Source organism: Pseudorasbora parva, chromosome 21 (genome assembly GCF_024679245.1).
Source record: "Pseudorasbora parva isolate DD20220531a chromosome 21, ASM2467924v1, whole genome shotgun sequence".
NCBI lineage: Eukaryota > Metazoa > Chordata > Actinopteri > Cypriniformes > Gobionidae > Pseudorasbora > Pseudorasbora parva.
Window position 1 is genome coordinate 23049817 of NC_090192.1, and position 27703 is coordinate 23077519.

Here is a 27703-nt window from a genome sequence, read left to right on the forward strand (position 1 = left end):
AAAAGAAAATGTTATCTTAAATAAATTATGGAGATCAATCAGATTTAACCGTACATATATGATCCAAAGAATCAGATTTACTGGAAATTGAACAGGAGAAGCAGCAAAAGCAGGACGTCTCTATCAGGTATGTAAAGCTAACGTTACTGTAACTGCATTTGCGCAGGTTTTACAACATTTGTGTTTGCTCGTGGTTTATGATGAGGACATACTTTGGTTTATGGACTATTGTATGTGATTTAATGTTAGCAGTAGCAAGCGGAACGGTTTTGCAAGTCAGACTAGTGCATGTTTATATCGAAAAACATGGAATAGAGCATTTGAATGAATGAGTCGTTAGCTAACAACACAAAGACATTTGAAGTAGTTTTATTCACCACCTGCTTCAAGCACACGACCATGAACCTTATCCCAGATAGCAGACAAACAGTGAATCAGCGTTGAATCAATGTTAATGCATCAACTAAAATATCATTGAATCAATGTTGAGATTTCAATGTTGAGAATGTTGATTTTTCATCAGGTTTGCACCCTGAAATAAGGTTATTTCAACGATGAAAAATAGATCAAGATGGGCTTAAAATCAATAGTTTTCCAACTAAAATTAAACCACTTATTTAAGTGAATCAATGTTGAATCAATGTTAATGCATCCATCAAAATATAATTGAATCAATATTGAAATATAACATTGATTTTTCATCAGGTTTGCACCCTGAAATAATTTTATTTCAACAATGAAAAATAGATCAATCTTGCTTTATGTACAGCAGGATTCTATGCCAGTTAATTTGTCTCTTTATTTTATTCATTTTAATCAGAGACCATGTGTGGCTGCAAACGATATGATTTTGCATCAAAAAGTCACTCAAAGTAAACAACATCCTTCAGTTTACATGCAATTGTATTTATTTATGCCCCCACAGTTACAACAGGAAATCTCACATTGACTTAAAACAATTACATCTGAATTTATGACACAAATGAGAAGAGCCTGAAATAACATGACATCGTGCATCTGCAAAATGGAAGTAAATACAAATGTAAACTTGCCAATAAATACAGAAATGACACAGTACTACTGAAAGAAAGAAGGTAGAAGAAAGAATAATACTCCAAACTCAGGGGTTTCCACCATGAGCAATGCCCCGAAGCCTTTCAGGTTGTAATGGAGACAGTTTTGCACAGTCCCAGCAAAGATAAACTCTGATGCCTCTTATTATCAGCATTCACAGCATCTAAAACAACAAGAAGTTAGTAAATATTTGGAAATGTGATTAATTATACATTACAAATATCACTACAAAATGAAGTGAAACTTGAAATTTTATCAAAATCTTGATATCCCAGTTAAAACGGTAACATTAAATTCAGGACTATTTAATGCATTTTAAAATAGACTTATACATTTTAAAATGAAACAAGTAAATGAATGACCAAATAGCTAAATTAAGAAAATAAAAGAGGAGCTTTATAGGCTACATGGTGGTTTAGAAGAGATTTTTTTTCCATTTACAACACGAACTGGAGGCACAACTGTTTACTAAATTCCTGTACTTTGATATAGCTGCCTACAGAACTTAAAGATCTCACTCTTTTCTTTTTTTTCTTGCTGCATTAAAGATTAAACTGTAATGATGTAATTGTGATCTGCTCGTGATGATATCGTACAGCTGAAGCTGAACTAATTGTATTTCCCCTCACCGTGCTAACAGGTCAATCAGTTCTAGTTCTGCTTCAGCTGTGAGATACTCTCACGAGTGGCGAATACAATTACTGACAAGCCAGAAATTCATCTAACCTTCCGATCGCCTCTCGTTTATACACTGGACGAATATAGGATGATTCAAAATGATTCATCTGTGCGTGCAACGAGTAAGATACGTTTGTGGATCCGCGCCGCACATTCATTGACTTGTGAGTCGATCCTATATGGCCTCAAAATCCAAATGAATCAAATAGGATCGACTCACAAGTCAATGAATGCATGTGCAGCACCGTTTCCACAAATGCACATTTTACTCGCACAGATTAATCATCTTAATACTAAAATCATCTCATGAAATAGATGAACACCTCACAACAAACGACGAGTTGCGCGAGTCAGAATTCGGAGGCAATTCACAGTGTATATGCCAATCTTAAGAAAAAAAATGAATTCAAATATGATATGGTTTGGTGAAAAACAAACTGAAACTCAATGTATTAAGATTATCCTGGCGTTGGTTGTGTAACTTACGAGGGCACTCATATGACTTATTAACATTGCAGTTTACTCTAACTCGCTGAGGAGAAGCACACAAGTTGTAAAACATAAAGATGAACAAAAACACTAAATTAAAATTGAGATGAATTTTATAAATATATTTTTGTAGGCCACTTACCTCTAAAAAAACATGGTCGTTGTCCTGTGTCTCTTTTTCGCGATTGAAGTCTGTTCAGCTGCGCTTGCTTTGGTTGATTGGTGGATGTCTTGAAGGTGCATTACCGCCACCTGCTGGATTGGATTGTGGCGCATTCGATAGGGACACATTTTCTAAATTCTTTATTAACTCTGTATTCTTTAGATAAATAATGAAATGCATGTACATTCTATATGATTTAAATAATAATAATAGGCTACATTTTTATTTATTTAAAACTGATAGACTAAATTTATGGTAGAAGTTCTTTTTTTATTTTTTTACATTTTTTATTATAATAACATGAAACACAGAATGACATTACATGCCAGTAAGCAGGAAAATAATATACCTTTTAAAAAGATTCATAGTTTTTACAGCTTTCTTATTGGAAGAGTCAGAAATCAAACACGCATACAATTTTAACTCTTCCAGAAAAATTTAAAGAAAGGCTTACAATTACAAAATTTACATTTATGTATTCTTTGTGAATCCACATACTCGTTGGTGTACTCATCATATCCTTTGAGGATAATAAATGTGCTCACACTCACAACATGTTGAATAATGTGACAGATAGATTGACCGTAAGCCTCACCGGTGGAGAATTAAGCTGACCAAACATCAGCATTGATTCAATGTTTGTCTTTTCAACACTGAAAAGCATGGAATTATCAACATTGATCAAATATTATTTAGCAGTGAATTTTCAACATTGGTCCAGTATGGTTTTAGCATTGAATTTTCAACATTGATCCAATATTACTTAGCATTGAAATTTCAACCTCAACCAAAATGATGATTCTGATGGAATTTCAACATTGAATCAATGTCACCATGCTATCTGGGTAATCGCTGGAACCGCTCCATCTTTCAGCATTAGACGACCTATAAATCCGGAGCTGAACTGGTCCTTGTTTATAAACCGTCGCTGAAATGCAGAAAAAACAAAAAACAAAAACATTTGCATAACATTGTTGCTCCAGAAAAACAAACCTTATCCACTGTCCCATTGAGGGTGCCCTAGAATGATTTGAATCAATATTTTAAATTGTTCTCTGTTATCTAAATAGAGTATATTTGGCTTATTTAAGGTCAAACATTATCCAGATACGGTTTTACAGGCCTATAAATTGTTCCTAGGATGTAATGGTCTGTTTTTGTCTTATTTGGAGGGGTCATGAATAATAATGCTGAGTTCTGGCTGTTTCACTGTACGGCTCAATGACAAATAACACATCTATACCGTCATGGCAATGTTTGACAATGATAGCTTCTTAACTTTGAGTCACGTACTGAACTGGGTAGCGTGTAAATATGTTGTTTGTACAGTAACTTTACAGTTTGACAATAGAGTACTGATTTAAAAGTCTATTCATTTAGCAAAAAAAAGTAATGTAGAAGCCACTCAACATAGTCAGTGTCATGTTTACTACTCACACACTGCAAAATAATCATACTTCAGTTCTCAAAAATGTATAATTATTTAACAAATTGACTAAAAGCCTTGTCAAATCACTAACTTTAACATTATAACTAAGATGGAGAAGGTGACGTTAGCTACAAGGATCGAGTGAGCGATCTGTAAGCACCTAAACTGTAGTAGTAAATGTAGTTAGCTTCTGAGTTATGTGTTGATGATGAAATATAATAATAATAATTCATTACATTTATATAGCGCTTTTCTAGATGCCCAAAGCGCTTTACATATAGTTGGGGGAAATCTCCTCAGCCACCACCAATGTGCAGCATCCAGCTGGATGATGCAACGGCAGCCATATTGCGCCAGAACGCTCACCACACACCAGCTGACTGGTGGAAAGGAGACAGAGTGATTAGGCTTTCTTCAGTTTTAGACGCTGAGCGAATCCTGCTTGATATTGTCCCAGGTTAGAAAAACTCAGTGGTGAAATGGGCCGAGCAAACAAACAACTTTGAATTAAATTGTTGAGGTATCCAATTGGAAATAAACATCAACCATGACTGTTGACATTTTTTATCTGTGGGAACGGTATGAAAAGTCCTCACATCCCCTGCACAGCCTGGATCATAACATTTTGTTTCCATGATCTGCATGTCCCCCTTGGTAGAAATCGCGCTCGTTTTGTTGTAGAAATAGCGTTCGCGGGGGCACTGTGTTGCGATTGAAAAGGGACCTTTCAAAGGGGCAGGGGCTGAAGACCCCCCCCCCAGCACGCTCCTCAGTTCATGTTAAAGCTGCAGTCCGTAACTTTTTGCACTCTAGTGGTTAATAAACAGAACTGCATGCGTCTTGCGGAAGAACATTGCAGCCGGAGCTGCTACTCTCTGTTTATGTCTATGGCGGATCACGCAGGGACTGTGCTCCTCCACAGTGGTACCTACCAGTCTGGCCTGAAATAGTCCCAATATAAATATTTATTATAAATGTACCATAATGATTCAGGGTAAGACAAAAACACGGTTTGGAAAATGGATTCATGTCATACATTCTCATTATATAATTTTTGTAAATCTTGAACACAAAAAAAGTTACGGACAGCAGCTTTAACTAATGTAAACTGATGACCATTTTTCTAAAGTGTTACCAAATGATTACTCAGACCGGCCCGTCTGCCACCAACAACCATTCCAGGCTCAAAATTGCTTAAATCACCTTTCTTTCCCATTCTGACATTCAGTTTGGAGTTCAGGAGACTGTCTTGACCAGGACCACACCCCTAAATGCATTGAAGCAACTGCCATGTTATTGATTAGATAATTGCATTAATGAGAAATTGAACAGGTGTTCCTAATAATCCTTTAGGTGAGTGTATATACATAACTTGTAGGGTAATATAGGAGAATATGTCCTCCTTAAGAACAATGTGTATTCATTTAAAGGTGTCATGAACTGGCTTTTTAATTTTTTTTATACTGTTGTCTGAGGTCAACTAATGACGTTTGTGTGGTTTTTACATTCAAAAACATCATAACTAATAAGTAATAGGCTATTTTCTACACTGGTTTTGAGGCTCTCTCCAAAACGCTGGGTTTTGGTGGGCATGATGCACTGGAGACTTGGAAGTAAACGCCCATGGCTAGGATTGGATAAGATTTGCATATTTAATGAGCTTCAGCTCCTGTCAGTTCATGAGGGAGAGGAAAGATTGAGGGAGAAGCGGCAACCAGAATGATTCTCTCGATCACAGGGCTCGTAAACGTCTTTATCAAACAAACACAATGATTTATTTCTCATCGACCCACGATTGATTGGACTATTATTTTTATATTACACATAGCCTGCAAGATTGGACGATATAAGCCAGAACCGCGCACACACACATACGCATTCTACAAGCCCTTCAGATGTCAACTCGACAGAGAGAGAGAGAATAGCAGAACAAGAACGGAATATAATGCGATTCATCGGCCCGCCGGGCTTTGCGAGCCCTGGCCCATACGTGTCTAAAGTCCAGCGTTCTAAAGTTATGCTCTGTTAGACACATACACATAAGCAAAACGACCTATAACAATGCAATACTATCACATATAAAAACACGTTTTACTCTCATAAGTGTGCGGCACCATTCCTGTCGGATCCAAATCCAGCATCGACCGGAGATTTGTTTACAAACGATTCCGCAGTGAAATGAAGTGAACACACAAACGGTCTTACCCATGTGAGCTGAAACTTCATTAAAAATAAATGAAGTATCACACATTCCTAATATTAGGATCAGAAGGAAGCTTATGCAGCAACACAATATCTCAATATCTTGCTATCTTCTTCCACACGTTTATTGCTGCTGGCTTGTGATCGACCGAACAGCTCCATGATTCTATAGAGGTGTGTGTTTCGTCGCGCAATGACGCAAGTATGAAGCACAGGAATGTTTGCTGAACCTGATGTCTATTAAAGCTTTTCTTTGACTAACAAGGAAGTTTTCAGCTCTGAAACTTATTCTCTGAAGATATTAAGCTCTGAAGATATTATTATATTACCATGACCTTTTATATATCAAAAGATCAAGGGAAAGTTAATTTCTCAATTCATCACCCCTTTAAATTTAATTAAATTTAGATTTAAACATATTTAGATATACGTTTAGCATGTGCAGGATGATCAGCCCATGTGTTAGGAAATAAATAGGAACATTCGCTAATTTAGTTATGGCACAAAATGTAAATAAAAGAGGGGTAAGTTGGGGCTACATGGGGTAAGAATCTCCACCTGGACACACTTTTATAGAATGTATAAATTACTTTTGATGTAATTCTATAGTAATGTTTATATATTGTTCATATATTCTAATTGATGTCAAATACAAAAAAAATGTATTTACAATTTTATTTTTACAACTTATTTGATAATAACTGAAAAACCAATGACAGACAACGCAGAATCCCTGTAAAACTGATTAATCTGAAAGGTAAACTTATTCTGATTTATATACTGGCATATGAATATTTATTTATTTAAAGTCCTCATGAAATCAAAATGTACCCTATTTACTTTGTTAGAACACAGTACAGGTCTTAAGGAGAACAATTCATTTGTGCAAATTAATACACAGAAAAAAATAGTTTGTCACGGTAATCTTTAATCAAAATCTGAAAAGTTACTTCTGGTCTGGAATGGCGTTCCATTCTCAGCTGATGTCAGTATGACGGCTCGGGTTTGAATATCCTTTACCCCTCCCTTCCAACCGTTCGTCTGCAATGAGCGAGAGATGGAGAGGAGGAGCGCTGAAGTAAAACCCTGCCCTCTATTCAATATTCCGTTTCAGTTGGAAATGCGTAACAGCACTGAAGAAAAGTCACTCGCTACTTCTGGTTCACTGAGACTTTAAATGCATATATTTGATTTCCATTTAATGATTTCACTCAACTAACCTGTAGGTTTTAATGAAAGTAAATATGTCTGAAATGTACATCTAATTCATGGGAAAACTAAATAATAACCCAATTAATTAAAAACATTTACTAATTATTGGGGAGGGGGTCTAATTTACGTCAAAATTAAAACTTTAACATTTTCTCCACAAATCCAAAAACATTGATTTGTCCACCTATCTTTCATTACCAAAAATAGGTAATAAAAAAAACTTTTATATTCAACATAATACAATGTCATCGATCCCTATTTTCCAGAAACACAAAATTAGATCCATTAACCTCAAAACTGCCACTGACAAAAATGAGTCGTTGGAATCGGTTTACTTTTTCTCAACTTAAAATCTTTTTTAATTTATACAAATTTTAAGTTGGGAAAAAGTAAACTGATTACTTGTAAGAAGTTAAAGTAATTTTTTTTTTACTTTGATCCAACAACTTGCCATTGTTTGAATGGTAAAAGATGCATAATGCAGATGCACAGATGTTGATATTCAGATGAAACTATAAAATTAAATATAGCATAGCCATTTATCAAAAGTGCTGAGATGAGATTTTGTGTCATCTATGGTCTAGACTCTAGAGAAAAAAGTCTTGCCACAGGGGGCATCTTACCCCAACACACCCGATTGTTCCTGATTCACTGACTCATTGTCACCATGTAACCAGCAGAAAGATTCACTGAAAATTCCTGAATGATACAAACTGAAAATTCCAGTGCTGTTGAACTGTTATATCTACTATTAGCCAGTATCAGAATCTGACTCCTGTTTAACCCTACTATTGTTGCGATTCAGATTAGGTGTGAGAGGAACTGAGACTGAAGCGTTCGCTTCTGATATATTACAGACAGATAGATGTTGAACTAACAGGAGCCCAGGAAAGAAAAAGGGAGACACTGAGCAAAGTGAGTTGAGGTTTTATGTTACAGATGGTAATTTGTAAATCATAAGCCCTATTCAGAGGTCAATTTTATAACACTGTGACTCTAGGCGGATGGAAACTTTTGTCTGTAATTTTTCATCGTGAAATGATGCGCTAATATGTGTTACTGTCAGTTTAGTTGTAAATATTGTCTGCCTGAAAACATTTGGCAAGAGGACATAGGCATCTAATATGATTTCTGTGTATTTATCATTGTATAGTCTAGAATACATCAGAAAACGTACCCAGAGACCAATATTTTGAGTTGGAGTCTAGACGGTTTGTTTATTGACAACAGTAGGTTTATCCAAAGTGGAGTCGTCGCTGTTACCTTTAAATTTTTTAAGTGCTTTCTATTGACTCCATGCCATACACATACACACACACACACACACACACACATGCACAAATGCAGAACACTTCATCAGCAGCAGTGTATTGGAGAATATGAACGGATGAAGCGCGTGAGGACGTTGCTTTCTTTCTTTCGCTGTCCCTCTCAGCCAAACCGCATTCCAGCTGCAGCTGCCATCCCTTCCATCTGCTCTACTGACGCGGTTCCACTTCGCTGTACTGAGGAATTTATTTAACTTTCGGTTTAGAAATATTAGACAGAGAAACATGGGCCCTGAGGTTTCGCCCCCACCCCTCTGTGTCTTTTATGTTTGATCTTGTCATTATGTGCTCTGTGGTTCAAGCTCCTTTGTAATGTATTTCTGCTGTCATAACCACTCGTGGCATGGCACTTCTGACCTGGCAACGGCTGATCCGGTTCAGAAATGAAAGTCAGTTCTAAACATAACAAAGGGCTATAGCAGCGAATACACTTGATTTAAGAGAAGTTTATAAAGAAGAGGACACTAGCGAAAGTCAGATTGTTTCTCTTTGTCCTGCTTTATAGGAACAGAATGTAAAGTCAAAATTTGAGTAAAATAGTTGAATCTAAAGTAATGTTTTGCAAATGTTTATGTCTCATTTTACCACCACATTTTTTTTAGTTATGGTGTTCCCTATTGTAAGTAAGCAGAACTACCAAGCTTTGAGTTTGTAGTACTCATGCATGTTAATTCCTCCCAAGTACAGAGCTAACTAGCTAGATACATTTATTATAGCAATTAACATAAAATATTTAGTTAATTAACTTTTTTATTTTGAGTTCTTACAAATCAAATTAGTTATTTATGTCACTGTAAACCCCAATAAGTTTTCAGAACTTTTTTAAGTTAAGAAGAAGAAAAAGAAGAAGAAGTTTTATTCATATAGCGCCTTTCCAAAGCTCAAGGTTGCTTTATATAGTATTAGACAATACATTTGGACAAAATTACATTAGCTCACACATACACAAGACATGAACAGGTCTTCTTTAGCCATATTATTCAAAATACAAATTTAATAGATACGTTTTAGAAATAAGATAACATTCTTAGAGTTAAAGTCTTAGATAAGTAAAGAAATATTTCGCTAGCTATATTGAACTACAAACCACTTGTCACCATGATAGGAACTCTTAAAAAAAAAAAAAAAAAAAAACACACACATTAACAGAATCTCTTCTAAATTAGCATAACAAAACATTAAATGGGTGATAATTGAGAAATCAACTTTCCCTTAAGCTTTTGATATATATAAGGTCATGGTAATATAAGAATATCCTGTAAATTTCAGAGCTGAAAAAATTCTTGTTAGTCAAAGAAAAGCTTTTATAGACACCAGGCCCAGAAAACGATCGTGTTCACATCTTGACATCATCAAGTGACAAAACACCGCCTCTACAGAATAATAAGCACGTGTAATTCAGTAGCCCTGCCCAAAGACTCATGGGATCACACTAGCCAGCAACAATAAACACGTTGAAGAATATAGCAAGATATTGTGGAAGAGCACAGTCGCTGCGTACGCTTTCTTCGGATCATAATATTAGGAATGTGTGATGCTTCATTTATTTTTAAAGAAGTTCCAGCTCACGTGGGGAAGACCGCATACCGTATTTTCCGGACTATAAGTCGCTCCGGAGTATAAGTCGCATCAGTCAAAAAATGCGTCATGACGCGGAAAAAAACATATATAAGTCGCACTGGACTATAAGTCGCATTAGGGCAGAGCTGGAGCCGCGCGCATGCAAGCACGCGAGCACGCGAGCACCCGCGCGCGCATGCGAGCACCTGCTCGCGTGCACTCGCTCGTGCCCGCTTCACTGCATAACCCGAGCAGAAGAAAGAAAGTTTGAAGTGAGTGAGAAACTTGTAAGGGACTGGCGAAAAGCAGAGGTTACTTTAATTGTGATGAAGAAGAAAAATAAATCTACTTGCGGACAGTAAGCAAGATGGCCAGAGCTGAAGGAACGAGTCCACAGAGGCTTGAACTCTCTGCCGGGAGAGGCTCTGCCGCGCGAGACGAACGCTGTGAGAATCGTCCTCCGCTGCATATTTTACTACATGCTGTTTGTATTTTGCAGAATACGATTTTCTTTATGGGGGCATTTTGTTTGTGTTCAGTATTTCTAAGTTGTTGTCTATAAGTAAATATTAGGCTACAGGAGCAGCATAGAGCGCATTCTCGCGGCTATATGTTTATTCTTGTCAGTCAGTATGAATTAAATTTGATATATAAGTCGCACCTGACTATAAGTCGCAGGACCAGCCAAACTATGAAAAAAAGTGCGACTTATAGTCCGGAAAATACGGTACGTGTGTTCGCTTCATTTCACTGCGGAATCGTTTGTAAACAAGTGCTGGATTTGCACACACAATGTTGTGCCTTCTAGATTGGATCCGACAGGAATGGTGCAACAAACTTTTGTGAGTAAATTGTCTTTTTTATATGAAGGCTAATAGTAGTCCCGGGGCTGTGTTTTCCAGATGGGCTATCAAAACGTACGCCTGTTGGCAGAAATAAATAATTGTTTTGATCTGGGCACACACAGGCACGTGTGTGTGTGTGTGTGTTCACGCTTATATCCACAGATCGTGAGGGCCATGTAATACAGAAATAATATTCCAATCAATCGTGGATGGATGAGAAATAAATCATTGAGTTTGTAAGATAAAGACGTTTACGAGCCCTGTGAGAGAATCCCGGTTGCTGCTTTCAAAGCAATCCCTCCCTCATGTGAACTGAACTAAGAAGGGGAGCTGAAGCTCATTAAATATGCAAATCTTATCCAATCCTAGCCGTGGGCGTTTACTTCCAAGTCTCCAGTGCATCACGCCCACCAAAACCCAGCATTCAGAAGAGAGCCTCAAAACCAGTGTAGAAAATATCCTATTACTTATTAGTTATGATGTTTTTGGGTGTAAAAACAAACATCATTAGTTGACCTCAGACAACAGTATAAAAAAATGTAAAAAGCCAGTTCAAGACACCTTTAATTGCTATTAAATATCCCTTGCCATTAAGATTGTACAAATATAACACTTAATAGTGTTGTCAAAAGTTCTAACCGTGATACCAAATCGGTACTGAAATTTGAAAAATGTGACACTTTGAGCACTGTTGAACTATAATCGTAAACATCTCTGCCTGGCCATTGTGCTCATACACTCATCAAATAAGTCTGTGATTGGCTACAACGATTAGTGATTCACAAACATGTTGTAAATGTACATATGACGCTTTTCACAGAGCACTTCACAGATACACACAGAGTGTTTGAATGCAGGTGTCTATCAGCCTACCGGTCCGCTGGTTGACGCCTGCTCGTGCTTTCAAACGCTCCTGCTCCCGCTTTCAAAACCCTTTCAAACACTTCCATGTGCTTTCAAATGCTCCTGTGTGCTGATCATTGTTGCCAATTTCAGGCACATCCGATGAGCGTGTGAGCACAATGGCCAGTCAGAGGAGTTTATGATTACAGCTCAACTGCTCTCAAAGCGGTACAATTTTTAATTTCAGTACCGATTTGGTATCACGGTCGGTACTTTTGACAACACTACCACTTCATTTTAGCATTTACTCTCCCTTTCGAGTGCCATGGGCAAAGCATGCTGGGAAAAATCCCAGCCCAGTTTCAGTTAAACTTCAGTTAACCAGTTTGTCTAAATTAAAGGAAATTAGTTAAAACAACTTTAAAATAATGAAACCATTCAGTTTAATTGAAATATGTGAGGGCATATTTCAAGAAAAGAAAGTTATAAATGCTCATATAAGTTAATTTAACTGAACTAATTTTTTTAAAGTTTGTCTACTTAAGCCAATTAAGTATTTTGAGCATTAGGGTTTACATTAGCCTTTCACTGACAGCCATTAATGATCCTTTAACTGTTCATACTGGATCACATTTAGCATTATCATTATTATCATTAAAAAATACTACTACTACTACTATCTATACCTTGCATGTATAACATGTACAAGGTATGGACATTTTCCTAGAGGCCATGGACTTTTCATGCTGATATAGCAACCCGATCACACATAAATGCGTATAAATAGTACGAGTGTGCAATGTTGTGGAATGTATACGCCAAAACTCATTTTGGTGTGCATATGATATGCTGTTTTTCGCGTGCATATGATACGCACTTTATGGCGTATATATGACACGCACTTGGGTAGGTTTAGGGTGGTGGGGCGTATATATGACACGCACTTGGGTAGGTTTAGGGTGGTGGGGCGTATATATGACACGCACTTGGGTAGGTTTAGGGTGGTGGGGCGTATATATGACACGCACTTGGGTAGGTTTAGGGTGGTGGGGCGTATATATGACACGCACTTGGGTAGGTTTATGGTGGTGGGGCGTATATATGACACGCACTTGGGTAGGTTTAGGGTGGTGGGGCGTATATATGACACGCACTTGGGTAGGTTTAGGGTGGTGGGGCGTATATATGACGCGCTTGGGTAGGTTTATGGTGGTGGGGCGTATATATGACGCGCTTGGGTAGGTTTATGGTGGTGGGGCGTATATATGACACGCGCTTGGGTAGGTTTATGGTGGTGGGGCGTATATATGACGTGCTTGGGTAGGTTTATGGTGGTGGGGCGTATATATGACACGCGCTTGGGTAGGTTTATGGTGGTGGGGCGTATATATGACGCGCTTGGGTAGGTTTATGGTGGTGGGGCGTATATATGACACGCGCTTGGGTAGGTTTATGGTGGTGGGGCGTATATATGACACGCGCTTGGGTAGGTTTATGGTGGTGGGGCGTATATATGACGTGCTTGGGTAGGTTTATGGTGGTGGGGCGTATATATGACACGCGCTTGGGTAGGTTTATGGTGGTGGGGCGTATATATGACACGCGCTTGGGTAGGTTTATGGTGGTGGGGCGTATATATGACACGCGCTTGGGTAGGTTTATGGTGGTGGGGCGTATATATGACACGCACTTGGGTAGGTTTATGGTGGTGGGGCGTATATATGACGCGCTTGGGTAGGTTTAGGGTGGTGGGGCGTATATATGACACGCACTTGGGTAGGTTTAGGGTGGTGGGGCGTATATATGACACACGCTTGGGTAGGTTTATGGTGGTGGGGCGTATATATGACACACGCTTGGGTAGGTTTATGGTGGTGGGGCGTATATATGACGCGCTTGGGTAGGTTTATGGTGGTGGGGCGTATATATGACACGCACTTGGGTAGGTTTATGGTGGTGGGGCGTATATATGACGCGCTTGGGTAGGTTTAGGGTGGTGGGGCGTATATATGACACGCACTTGGGTAGGTTTAGGGTGGTGGGGCGTATATATGACACGCGCTTGGGTAGGTTTAGGGTGGTGGGGCGTATATATGACACACGCTTGGGTAGGTTTAGGGTGGTGGGGCGTATATATGACGCGCTTGGGTAGGTTTAGGGTGGTGGGGCGTATATATGACACGCACTTGGGTAGGTTTAGGGTGGTGGGGCGTATATATGACACGCGCTTGGGTAGGTTTATGGTGGTGGGGCGTATATATGACACACGCTTGGGTAGGTTTATGGTGGTGGGCCGTATATATGACACGCGCTTGGGTAGGTTTATGGTGGTGGGCCGTATATATGACACGCGCTTGGGTAGGTTTATGGTGGTGGGGCGTATATATGACACGCGCTTGGGTAGGTTTATGGTGATGGGGCGTATATATGACACGCGCTTGGGTAGGTTTAGGGTGGTGGGGCGTATATATGACGCGCTTGGGTAGGTTTAGGGTGGTGGGGCGTATATATGACGCGCTTGGGTAGGTTTAGGGTGGTGGGGCGTATATATGACGCGCTTGGGTAGGTTTAGGGTGGTGGGGCGTATATATGACACGCGCTTGGGTAGGTTTAGGGTGGTGGGGCGTATATATGACACGCGCTTGGGTAGGTTTAGGGTGGTGGGGCGTATATATGACACACGCTTGGGTAGGTTTAGGGTGGTGGGGCGTATATATGACGCGCTTGGGTAGATTTAGGGTGGTGGGGCGTATATATGACACGCGCTTGGGTAGGTTTAGGGTGGTGGGGCGTATATATGACACGCGCTTGGGTAGGTTTAGGGTGGTGGGGCGTATATATGACACGCGCTTGGGTAGGTTTAGGGTGGTGGGGCGTATATATGACACGCGCTTGGGTAGGTTTAGGGTGGTGGGGCGTATATATGACACGCGCTTGGGTAGGTTTAGGGTGGTGGGGCGTATATATGACACGCGCTTGGGTAGGTTTAGGGTGGTGGGGCATATATATGACGCGCTTGGGTAGGTTTAGGGTGGTGTGGCGTATATATGACGCGCTTGGGTAGGTTTAGGGTGGTGGGGCGTATATATGACGCGCTTGGGTAGGTTTAGGGTGGTGGGGCGTGTATATGACACGCTTGGGTAGGTTTAGGGTGGTGGGGCGTATATATGACACGCGCTTGGGTGGTGGGGTGGGGGGTTCGTATGTATAATACGCCATAAAATGCTTGTCACATGCACGCGAAAAACAGCGTGCCATAGACACGCCAAAATGAGTTTTGCCGTATACATTCCACGACATTGCACACTCGTACTATTTATACGCATTTTTGTGAGAATACCCTGGATATATATATATACAAATACTTATTTAATGCCTTGACCTAAGGTCACCTTGAATTGCAAGGACACCCTTTTTAATATACATTTAATTGCTCAGAAATGAATCACTCAATCAATAAAATATTTTTTTCAGGATCTGAAAATAAAAGGATTAGTTATCTATTTATGTCTGTTAATTGGTTTAACAAAGTAAAATGTCCTTATGACATTGCTAAGTTTTAAAGTGGTATTCTTCTCTTTTTTGGGGGGCACAACACATTTCAGTGCGAGTAGAAATTCCAGCAATGTCTGATTAATCCCTTTTCCGTAAAACTCCTCTGTTATACTGTATGTCTTCACAGAGCGCTACACAAAGCAGCACATTGTGCATTTGTGTTTTAATAACACCTTTAAAACCACTGATTTTCTCTGTTGATTTTTCTGGTGGTTTCGTTGTGGTTCATTGAATTAAAGACAGGAAATGTTTTAAGCTCAGGTTAGCACACTGAAGTACAGCTACAGAAAAACACTTGCCTTCGTGCTGCTCTGAAGAGTGAAGTATAAGCCAGAATAAAGGAATGAGTGAGATTCCTTGAAACATCTGTCAATCTGAAAGAATAATATAAACTACAGGAAAACAATGGCAACTACCTCTTTCTGTGCTGAAATGAAAACAAAAAAGATCTAAATCCATTAGGAAAGAGTGCAATGGATCAAACTTATTATCTGTGACTCAGACTATTGTAGTTTTTGCACCATTTATTGCAGTTTAAACCATCTTTTTCTGCCTTTGAAAAATTATTCTGGAAATCCTTTTAATTCCTGAGGTTGGTATGTTTTTTATTTTTATTTTAGTTTTTTAAATAAGTCTATTGTGCTCACCAAGGCTGCATTTATTTGATAAGAAAAATACAGTAAAACAGCAATATTATGAAATGCTGTTCTCCTCATAAGTCGCTTTTGGATAAAAGTATCTGCTAAATGATTAAATGTAAAAAGGATTACAATTTAAATTGAGCTGAATTTTTACAAGCCATTACTCCAGTCTTTAAAGTCACGTCACACGATCATTTAGAAATCATTCTAATATGATGATTTGGTGCTCAAAAATTTTTATTATTATTTTCAATGTTGAAAACCTTTGTGCTGCTTAATATTTTAGAAGAAACCGTGATACATTTCATTAATGAATAAAAAGTTCAAAAGAACAGCATTTAATGAAACTGAAATCATAATTTGCAACATTATAAGAGTATTTATAGTAACTTAGAAATTAACTTTTATTCAGCAAATATGCATTCAATTGATTCAATAAAAAAAACCTGACTACAAACATTATTATTTAAACGGTCTAATTTCATTGTTATGTGTAATATAACAAAATATGTAATAAATGTAATGTCACATAAACATTTAGGGTGAATTCAGGTTCGTTGGGACACTTTTTCCCCAGTCATCTCAATAAATCCAGCCCTATAATCATTATGGATCAAACCGTATCTGACCCAGTAATCAGCGCTCAGATTCTGGACTATGTATCCAGCACATGTCCATTCAGGCAATTGATAATTAATGAGCCAACGGACCATTTAGGCAAGATAACTAATTATTCCAATATGGGACATGGGTCACATTTCTTCATCTGACTGGAGAAGTTTTCCCTGTTCAGATGAGTTTGGAAATTCTTTGTGCTCAGGTTGTGTGTGTGTGTTTAGTTTTTTGACATTATCTTGGACCCTGTGTCTGATGAGAAGGGTGGAGAGACTTCTGGAGCGTGTCACACGGCTGGCCAGCCCAGCATCCCAACCTGTTCAGCTAGATAATGAGTGAGATCCACAAACCTGCTCAAACATTTCAACAAATGGCCTCGATGGAAATTTCTGCTCAGAGCGCTGGTCTTTGCCAGTCTGCTTAGAGAGAAAAAGGGGAAGAGCGGAGAGACAATAGTAGGACAGAGAGAGCTGAAGAGAGACAAGGTGATTTGATTTATGCTAGTGCCCTTTTGGAGGTTCATGAGATGATGATATGATCAGAAAACAAGCATTTTTTTTCTGTCTTCAGCTTCCCACTCTTTTTCAATACTTTGTTTGTGTATTAAACATAAAAAAATAAGCCCAAAGTTCCCATTTGGGTATCTCTCTCTCTCTCTCTCTCTCTCTCTCTCTCTCTCTCTCTCTCTCTCTCTCTCTCTCTCTCTCTCTCTCTCTCTCTCTCTCTCTCTCTCTCTCTCTCTCTCTCTCTCTCTCTCTCTCTCTCTCTCTCTGCATGACTGGCATATTTAACCATAGATTCCGCATTATTTTTTAAACCAGGCCAAGTAGCATGTTATACCAATAAATGTGAAAGAGGGATGCTGGAGAAAGATGAGGAGTAGATGACTGAGATAAATCAGGACAGAGATTATAACAGAGAGTCTAAAGAGTCAGGAAATCTTGGTTGCTGTCTGTTTGTTCATGTTTCATTCATTGTTTTGATATTCTTTCTCTTCTGTTGATGTTCTTTTGTCAGTCTTTTCAAGCTGTTTATTGGCAGGCGGGTTAGGATTAGTGTGTGGGCCTTGTATGTGGCCACAAAAAGTATTTGGATAGTAAATTCACACTTTGTATTTAGATGTATGAATGTCTGTTCATTGTCCATTTGTCCCATAAAACAAAATATCGAGCTAAATGACATTTTATCTTCAAAAGAACACTTAAACCAAACTCACTCATCCATGTCTTTAAGGATCTTGCTTTGTGCACTGGTCACTGGTCATGCTGGAACAGGAAGGGGCCATCCCTGAACTGTTCCCACAAAATTGGAAGCATGAAATTGTCCAAAATGTCTTGGTTTGCTCAAGCATTTAGAGTTTATTTCACTGGAACTAAGGGGCCAAGCCAAACCCCTGAAAAACAACCCCAAACCCACCCTTCCACCAAACTTTACACTCGACACAATGCAATAAGGCAAGTACCATTCTCCTGACAACCGCCAAAACAAGACTCGCCTATCGGATTGCCAGACAGAGAAGCATGATTGGTCACTCCAGAGAACACGTCTCCACTGAGTCCCGTGGTGGCGTGTTTTACACCACTGCATTTGGTGATGTAAGGCTAGGATGCAGCTGCTCGGTCATTCCATGAAGCACACTGTTCTTGAGCTAATCTGAAGGCCACCTGACATTAGGATATCTGTAGCATTTGACTCTGAAGTTGGCGACTTCTGTGCGCCACTTACTTTACTTTAGTAATGAGGAAATTTCATGAATGGACTTATTGCACAGGTGGCAACCAATCACGGTACCACACATGAATTCATTGAGCTCCTGAGAGCAACCCATTCTTTTACAAATGTTTGTAGAAGCAGTCTGCATGCTAGGTGTTTGATTGTATGCATTTGGCCATGGATGTGATTGGAGCAACTAAATTCAAGGATTTATAGGGGTATGCCAATACTTTTGCAATATAGTGTGTGTTTGTGAGAGTATATTTAGATAGATGCTGAGAAAATACAAAAAATAGGCTTTCATGCTGTTGTTAGGGTTCAAGGATCAGCTCTAGAAAAATGATGTAAATGAAATGCAAATGAATGCTTCAGTTTGGTGTCTTCGTTTAATACGGCAAAGGATAAACTTATATTTTGTTTAGCTTAATGCGCAGCTTCATGATTCTTTATGTTGTACACAGTCAATACCACAGTGAGCCAAATGTGTCCATTTCCCGCATTTGTTCAGGATTAAACCCTTAAGGAAAGACAAGATCACAGAGAACTCCATTCTCATCATCCATTTCCAGCTCTGTTTGTGCTGTGCGGTGTCTTTGTATTTACTGGGCTGAAACCAGCGTGAAGGCAAACAAGGTCTCTGCCGCTGGCAAAGTTAACAGGACAGCTTTTAAAAAGATGCAGAGGCTAAAAAAGAAAAGAGAAGCTTGTCATCTGAACTCAGGTCAAGCCGCAGAGACAAATTAGTGAAATTTCATTTGTCTGCCTCAATGCTGTGTGAATTATTCATTGCAAGTTGGCCCTAAAACATTTCTGTTTGGAATTTATTCATTTTAAACTTAAAAACTCATGTTTATTCATAAAGTAACTGAAGTTAAAATGCAAATGGATACCCTATGTTTAAATGTTAGCAATTACATCTCTGATCAGGAAAGATTTTAGAGGTTTCTGCAGAACTGCAAACTTAAATGATGAAACGCCAAGCAACATCATATCATCAAAAATGTTTTATTTAATGTTCCGTTGAAGTAAACAAGGTTCCTGGCGTAAAACTGAACATTAAAAGAAAATCAGAGAATAAATGAGATATTATGCATTTCTTCATTGGACAAACATCCAGTCTCTAAAATAAAAAACGAAAGAATATAACTTAACAATGAAAAAATCAGACTATTATTACAAGGGTTTTTTTTTTGACAGTCTTTAATCATTTCAAATGTTCTAAAGTGTGCACAAAATAACTGTTTGTCTGTCAGCATCCTTTTGAGCACAGTGGTCTCAAAAACTCAGGTTGATACTTTCTCTTTGTTCACTGCAAAGACCAAGAGAGATTCACATGTGATTTGAACGGATTTGTGGAAAAAAATGAAGGAAAATGAGATTTCAAAAGCAGATCAGATCATACATTTTTCCCAGTTTCGTTAAAAAATGTGCTAAAAAATTTGCTACACTTCTCTTAAGCGCATGAAAACTGAACTATAGTCTCAGTGGGTGTTTGTGAATATTATTTTTAATAATATAAAAATATGGGGGGGGGGGGCATAGATAAGTGCATGCAGCTTTTTGAATAGGTTTCTTTGGCCTGTCTCACCTCAGGCAGGTGGAGACTTTCCTCAAATAAGAAAACACAGATAATCAACATAGGCTCACTTCAAAAGTAGCATGTTCATTTTCAAAATTGTGTACTTGGCATCCATAACTCTAATGTAAATAACATTTGCATTGAACATTCCATTCAGTCAATACAAGACTAACACAACTTGGTTTCACCAAAGGCAAAAACACTAACAAAAAAAGTAAAAACCGCAGGACAAACATGAAGATTGCAAAAAAGGTTTGAACGTTCACTGAATCAAGAGATGTGGTAATACTGCTATGGTTTGTGTCTTTTTTTACATGGAAGTGTCTCTCGTACTTCTTGTAAACAGTGATTTGAGAGTAATTCTAACCAGCTGAGAGAGAAAAGGGGGGTAAAACACGACTGGCCAAATCATTGACTGCTTTCACTGAAGTACCTTGTTCTGAGCAGAAACGTGAGAAGGCAACACGTTCGGTTTAGCACTGATAATGGATTCATAAATATCCCTTTGGGTCACAGTCCTCGTCTCAAACAGATACAGATGAAACCTTGAAGTCTGTCTCTCTCGTTCTCATTGGGTGTTTGAGAAGTGTGTATGACTGTGAGGAAGCAGAGGCTGTAAGGAAGAGCTGGAGTGTGATGTAGGGCGACTGAACTTATCTCTCGGCTCACGGCTATTGTTGGCAGGTGACAGTTGAAGTTTTCAGTTTTAGAGACAAAACAATGTGGTAGTCACAGCCACATGCTCTATTAAGACAAAACATGCAGAAATGGCCTTAGGTTCATGTGCATGTCTTTGTGACTTGTGCTGATTTCGTTTTAAGGTCAGCAGCTCTTGACGGCTGTGAGAAGCAGAGAGAAGTGCGCTACACACTCCTCCTGTCGTTTCAACCCTTTATTTCATTCAGAGAGGACATGAACTGTACATTCTCACTAATCTCTCCTTTGAGATGCATGAAGGCACTTTGGTGCGATACAATACAAATTTCTGATTAATATCAAAATAAGTTAACATTGCAAAAGTGTCTCGTTCAGAAATACTGTCGTACTGACAATTCATCAACACTTGTCAAAAAAGTTTGTGCGACCCAAAGGAAATGCACAAATCGGTGAACTAAACAAGTGCTGCATTTCAGGGCACTTCATCGTACTCATAATAACAATAAAAAACGATCGTACCAAAAAAATGCATTCTGTATCAGTACAACAAAGTAATAAACACTATTCAAAACAACAAGTGAATTCCAAAGGTAGAAGAACGGGATCTTCTGCGTACGCGCGTGTGTGTGCATTAGTATTTGTGCAGGATAGGCACTTTAACAGTCTTGATTTCAGCTATGTGTGAGGATTTCTGGATGATGCAGCTGGTGGTGGCGGCAGTGGCTGCGTCCTTGGGCTGAGCCAGGTTAGTTAGGGCCATGGCCGCGTTGATCTCCCTCCAGTATGTCTCGTCTTTCCTCTGTCCTTTCTCCTTCTGCATGCTTCTGTTAACATATATTAAAAAAAAAATCTTGAAAGATGCTCACCGGCTGTAAATGATTTATTCATACATACTAAAGTTTAAAAGTTTAGCCACTTGACTAATGCTGCGTTCGTGCCATGTCGCAATTACCATAATTTCGAGCTGTTCACATCCTCGGACTGGGAATTATGCATTTTTATGGCAACACTATCAAGACATAAATGAATCTGCTGCGGTCGGGAGGTACAAGAAAGAGCTCTCCGAAAATTCCCAGCTTACAAGTTGTGGTTAGGAGCTCTACCAGGGGGTGAACGCTTTTTACAACGCTAATTACGGCATGGCGTAAAATAATGTGAAGGGCATTCCGTGTGCGTGCTAGTTCCAGTCATACGCACCTGTCGCATTTATTTGATCCATGCTCCAGAGTCTCTGTAAATACAAACACAAGACAAATCCGGTGTCAATAACAAAACATTGTATCTTAAAACTGACAGATGTGACGAGCAGGCAAAAGCAGAATAAGTCAGTAAGTAAACATTCAGAGGCCTTGTTTATGTGTACATCTGAGCTACTTGTGTGAATGGAGAGAGATGCTTCACTAGCTGAGACTGGAGAGGCTTGTTTCCATTTACTCTGTGAATGGTGGAATCTTCCATATCCAGATGCTTGGCACAATAATAATGTGTTATTTGTTAAATGTAGAGGTCAGCAACACACTTGAGGCTAATTACTTAATGGTAATCACCAGTTCCTCTACCACATACACACGCACATGCACACACAAGGGTTTATACTGACAAATTATGTTTACATTTTTAACCAAAAACTGATTTATTTTTAAATGTTATGTTAATATTATCATTATATGAAAACCACAATATTATATGGAAAACATTCATTATATATTTATATTCCTTTGCCTGTTTTTGTAATGTTTTTTTCTGGCATTTTTAATAGTCCCCAGCACATTTTTGTATGGAAGCCTGTTTCTGACAAAAACGGGAATTGCAATATATATCTCTCAATTCTGACTTTATTTCTCACGATTACAATTTTAAATCTTGCAATTTTTGCAAAGTTAATGCCTAACAATTGTGACTATTTTTCTCAGAACTGGGCTCTTATATCTCACAATTTGGACTTTTTTAAAAAAAAATTGCGAGCACACAATTCTGACTTTATTTCTTGCATTTCTAAGTTTACATGTCACAATTCTATTTTTGCAAGTTTATATCATTTTTAAGGGGTTTCTCGTTTTGTGTATCGCAAATGCATATTTCGTTGATGAAAGACGTGGTACATTTCATACAACCTGGTTTATTACATGCGTATTATTGCATGCAATCAAAATACTTTCACAAAGATTTAATTCCCTAAATGCATTTTGTGGTCCCCTTCTTCCACAAAATTAGGCAGGTCATCGGACCCAGATTGGCCATCGGGAACATTTCCGATGCAACCAGATGATTAAAAAATATATATTAAATCAATTCAACATTCAATATTAAATCAACAATAAATAATAGAGCTGTTAGTCTTGACTTGCAAGTACTTTACACCTCTACACACTTCTCGTAATTCGCTCACCTAACCCTGCAATCTTGTGAAAAGATTATTAAGAGATGTATGATATCATGCCAGGCGGATCTGTTACCGGACATGACAGTTATGGTTTAACATATCTCACGCTTTCATCTAGGATGACTTTTACAGGCGCTGAATTCTCTAAATCCAGATCCAGGGTTTCGTTTGTCCAGCGAGTTAAACCTCATGCCTTTAGTCCGGATGTCTCGGTTCTCTCCCCTGAGGCATCGCTTCTTATACGTTCACCTCATCCCATCCCAAAACTTGTGCTCACACACACACCCCTTGGATCCGGAACGGACATTGGAGAACTGCCCAGACACCTGCAGGGCCAAACAGCACCTAATCATCCCCAACGGCTCGTCTGAGCCGGTGTTAAACTTGTTTTTCCTCAAAAACCATTCACATGTGCACTGTATGGCATCTGAGTGTTGAGGAAAGGCCAGCAGCGGGCCAGTACTGCCTGAGGCTGGCGTGAGGCTGATTGGGAAATATCCTGTTGTGCTCAGCGTGTTCAGTAATAGTTTTACACGGCTGAGAATGAGCGTGTTAGTCAGAATAACAGTAAGCTTTCCCTCTCGATACTCACAGATGTGTTTGGGGTTCAATTAACCGAACCGGAGTGTGTGATTGCGAAACAAGTAGTTCATGTGAAGATGGAGCGATTAGAGATCCTCCGCTGGGAAACCTTGCCTTAATTCAAACCGTCTGAGTTAGATTTCTGTCAATATCGTTCTCAATATTCCCATAATGTTCCTGTCACAATGTCCTGTAAATGTCTTTCGTATTCTTTGAATTTGCGTCATCAAGGTTCCCTCAGCTGATGTCTTGTCAGGCAAATGTGGTCCTCGTATCAGTTTTCTCTTTCTCTATCTCTCTGTAGGATACGGTTGCTGTGGTTATCTGTTCTCTGTTGTAGATAAGCTCTTGCTCTTGGAGGGTTTGTGATTTGCTGTTTTCAGTGCACTTGATACAAACAACAAATCTAGATCTGTTTTTTGTCAAACTCAGGTATTCAGTCCTTTAAACCATGCCATTAAACCTTGAAATGATTACACTGTTTTCCCCCACAGTATTCAGCTCTTCCAAGTTTGCTCTTTCCTCAGTCTCGTAACTGTCTGTTCAGTCTTGGACAAGTTCATTTATCAATGCTATAATGATACATACAAACAATACAGACTGCTTAGAAACTACTACTGTGAAAATTCAGGTTTGGTTTCCTAAAAATACCAGCTGCAGGGCTGAATATGAATTTGATTTGGACACCATTCAGATAGTCTGATAGAGCGGCTGCTTTTGTCTGACATTATTACCGCAGTGACAGTAGCTCAGTTTACTCTCTTGGCAGTTGTGAAACTGGTTTCTACTGACAACCACTAGCCTAACAAATAAAGACAACAACGTTCTCCCATTCCTCACTCCTAAATCATGTCTGGTAATGGTATCTAATCTTCTAAACGACATGAATCTCCTGATGGTCAGGAATAGAGGAAATGAAGGAAAGATGTGAATCCACAAGAATATGAAAGAAAAAAAATAGGAGAATGAAAAGGAATTGCTATCATATTCTTATAGAAATACACTTATGTATGCAATGATTTCATACACATCTGATACAATGAATGTTTATCATTACTGAATTAGAATTCAGTTAGACATTTTTGTAGTCAAACATGACTAGGTGATGTAACTGTCAGGAGGTTTTAATAAGGAAAAAACTTTAGTGAAAGTCACCATGAAATCAGGGATAGCTGCAGGTCAGAGTAATGGGTGTGCCGAAACAAACCCATTACCCCTAACCCTACCCCCCCACACCCTAACAGTCAGCTTACGTGACCAATTGTAAAGACCTTTCGCCAGGCCCATTACTTCAACCTGCAGATACCCACACTTGTTTTTTATGGGCTTTTTAAGTATGTGTTAGAAATGATTAAAGGTGTCATGAACTGGCTTTTTTATTTTATTTTTAAAGCCAGTTCATGTATACTGTTGTATACAATATACTGTTGTCTGAGGTCAACTTATGACGTTCGCGTGGTTTTTACATTCAAAACCATCATAATGAATAAGTAATAGGCTATTTTATAACCTGGTTTTGAGAATCTCCTGAATGCTCGGATTTAATGGCCGTGCCGAAACTGTTGACTTGGAACTACACGCCCACTGCTACAATTGGATATTTAATGAGCTTCTGCTCTCCTGTCAGTTCACAGGAGACAGTGGCAACCAGAATGATTCTCTCACAGGGCTCGCAAAGCGTCTTTATCGAACAAATACAATGATTTATCTCTCATCCACCCGCGGTTGATTGGAATTTTATTTTTTTTATTACTTGGCCTGCCCAATTCAAGGATATAAGCACAAACACACACCCATGCCTGTGCCCTTCAAATATCAAGTCAAGTGCGAGTGACCAACGCAGATCAAGAAAGGAATGTTATTTCACTATTTAAGATTCACCGGCCTGCCCATAGGCTTACGTTTTGGTAGCCTGTGTGGAAAACACATAGCCCAGACACGTACACATAATCAGTATGATCTTTACGTTTGATCTATTATGCACGTGAGCTGGAACATCATTTAAAATAAAGTTCAACCACTCATTCCTAATATTAAAATTTTAAGGAAGATTATGCAAGGACTGTGTTCTTCCACAACCATACACAGTGCAATATCTTGCTCTCTCCGGCATGTTTATTGCTCGGTAACACAATCTGTTTAGCTCCACGAGTTGGTGGGCGGGGCTACAGAAGCAGGGAAACAAATTGATCTGTTGAGTCAGCTTTTCTGCATTCAATGTCATCAATGGTCGACGTATTCTGAGATCTCTCGTTTGCTGGGCCTGGCTTCAATAAAAGCTTTTCTTTGACCACTTAAGGTATCATGATGAACTTATATATATATGTTATATAAGATAACTTTTATATATTATACTTTTATATTTTATTATATAAGGCTCAAGGGAAAGTTGATTTTTTAATTCATCAACCCTTTAAACCTTGCATATTTAAAAAAAAAAATGAATGTAACCTTCTAACCTGAAATCAAAATAACTTCCCCTCCCTCTTTGAATAGCATCTCTTTTCTGATGATGTGTTGACTGGCACAAGGGCGGAACAACCGGTCACTCACACAGCAAACCACAATGATCCAACGATCAATTCCCGATGGTCCTGTCCTATCATTTTTTTCATGTTCGAGATCATTCAAATATGCGCTGCAAAAGGTAAGAAAATATTTCTAAACTTCTATTTCATGTTGACAAAAGCTCAAGTCAGTGAAACCCTGAAACCTTGCTCTTTTGCTCTTGTTCAGTGTTCACAGTAAGCTGATCCTGCAGCATTAGAGTTCCTCTGAAACCCCCCACCTCCCCCAGCTCCACCTGTCTAGATCTGCTACAGGATTTATGTATGTCTACTTATGCAGCAGCATATCTTACATGCTCAATGAAGCATGTCTGTGTGTCTGTTGGCAGTTGCAAATCCAGACTTCATCTGTATGCGGCAGCAGCAGCGTATGTATCAGATCTAGTCCACCAAGACCAATGCAACTACAACCTGGCTCTTATTTTTTTGTCTAATTTTCTAATATTTGTCATTGACCTAAACAAAGAGAATGCTCACTGCTTTCTAATGTCTGTCACTCATGCTAATATGATGTCTCCTGCAGTGCTAAGGGGGCTTGTCTGCACGCAGCATTAAACGACCCTCTTTAGAGAGCAGACTGTGACTCCGCTCTCTCCCCCAGGAAAACACTCTGCCCAAAATTGGATGCAGACCTACAGCAATTTCCAAATGCTGCTGCCTAAAACATCTAAAACTCAGATTTTTAAAAACAATGGCTATGCCAAAAAAATTATAAATCCTCTATAAATCAAACTGCTAGTTTTTCTGGGTTTTTTTTATACTTTTGCAGCGTTTGCTCTGTTGGCTGTGAGTTGAGAGGCTTGTATGATGCTCAATAACTCAATAAACCGCTGCCTTAATAAACAAGAGGCCTGATGGGTTGAATACCCCAGTACACTTACCAGCACCCCAGGAAACAGGAAGAGAAAGAAAGAAGTGCTAAAAAGAAGACTTTAATATACCTCTGCCAGGTACAGATAGATCAGACAAGCTAACACCTGCCTCAGATGTATAGTCTCTGTTCAAAAATAAATACACACACATAGTACTACATAACACACATATTACACACTGTTGAACTGATGAACAAGTAATACTCTGAAACTCTATTTCCCTTCTAAACAGAATTTTCTGTTATTTGTGAGAAATTGCTTCCACTCCAAAAACTAACATTTCTGTGTTTTCACTGTTATACACCAGGGGGCACTATGACACATCTGAAGAGCACTGCATCTCCTGGTCAAAACACATGTGAAGAATATGCAGAAACAAGCGATATCATATGTAATCATATGAGGAGCTCTTTTCCAAAACGCTTTAAATCCATTTGAATAGTTTTCATTAAAATGTCTTTTTTTTACCTACACCGATACATTTTGTTAAAATTCGTTGTATCCTGTGAAAATGATCTATTGGCTCAGTCTGAAAATGTTAAACAAATTTTTAAATGAAACATCTATACTGTTGATTATAAATTAAACGTTTATTTATTTTTGTTTCAAAACGTTAAAAATACATCCTTTTTTATTTGTAGTTGATTTATGTCTTTTTTTTAAACCAAAACAACAACAAGAAACACGTCACATGCAGCATATGACATCAGGGATCA

The 27703-nt window shown here is 38.7% G+C and overlaps 1 protein-coding gene and 1 long non-coding RNA gene across 4 annotated transcripts in view; one reads left to right on the forward strand and one right to left on the reverse strand.

The window, feature by feature from the left end:
• Positions 1-27703, forward strand: part of LOC137056210 (uncharacterized) — a 40906-nt gene continuing 13203 nt past the window's right edge. Inside the window, exons 1-4 of one of the 3 annotated variants that reach the window (XR_010900234.1) lie at positions 1-127; positions 26045-26195; positions 26285-26483; positions 26639-26913. This is a non-coding gene — a long non-coding RNA (uncharacterized lncRNA). Of the gene's footprint in view, positions 128-26044; positions 26196-26284; positions 26914-27703 lie in introns of those variants that run through there. The other 2 variants (XR_010900233.1, XR_010900235.1) reach the window with 2 other exon arrangements.
• mkxa (mohawk homeobox a) overlaps positions 19372-27703 on the reverse strand; it is a 34183-nt gene continuing 25851 nt past the window's right edge. The window contains exons 6-7 of the mRNA XM_067430215.1: positions 21781-21814; positions 19372-21407 (exon numbers count right to left, since the gene is read on the reverse strand). Of these exons, the coding sequence (XP_067286316.1) occupies positions 21215-21407; positions 21781-21814 (227 nt within the window). The 3' untranslated portion in view covers positions 19372-21214. The remainder of the gene's footprint in view (positions 21408-21780; positions 21815-27703) is intronic.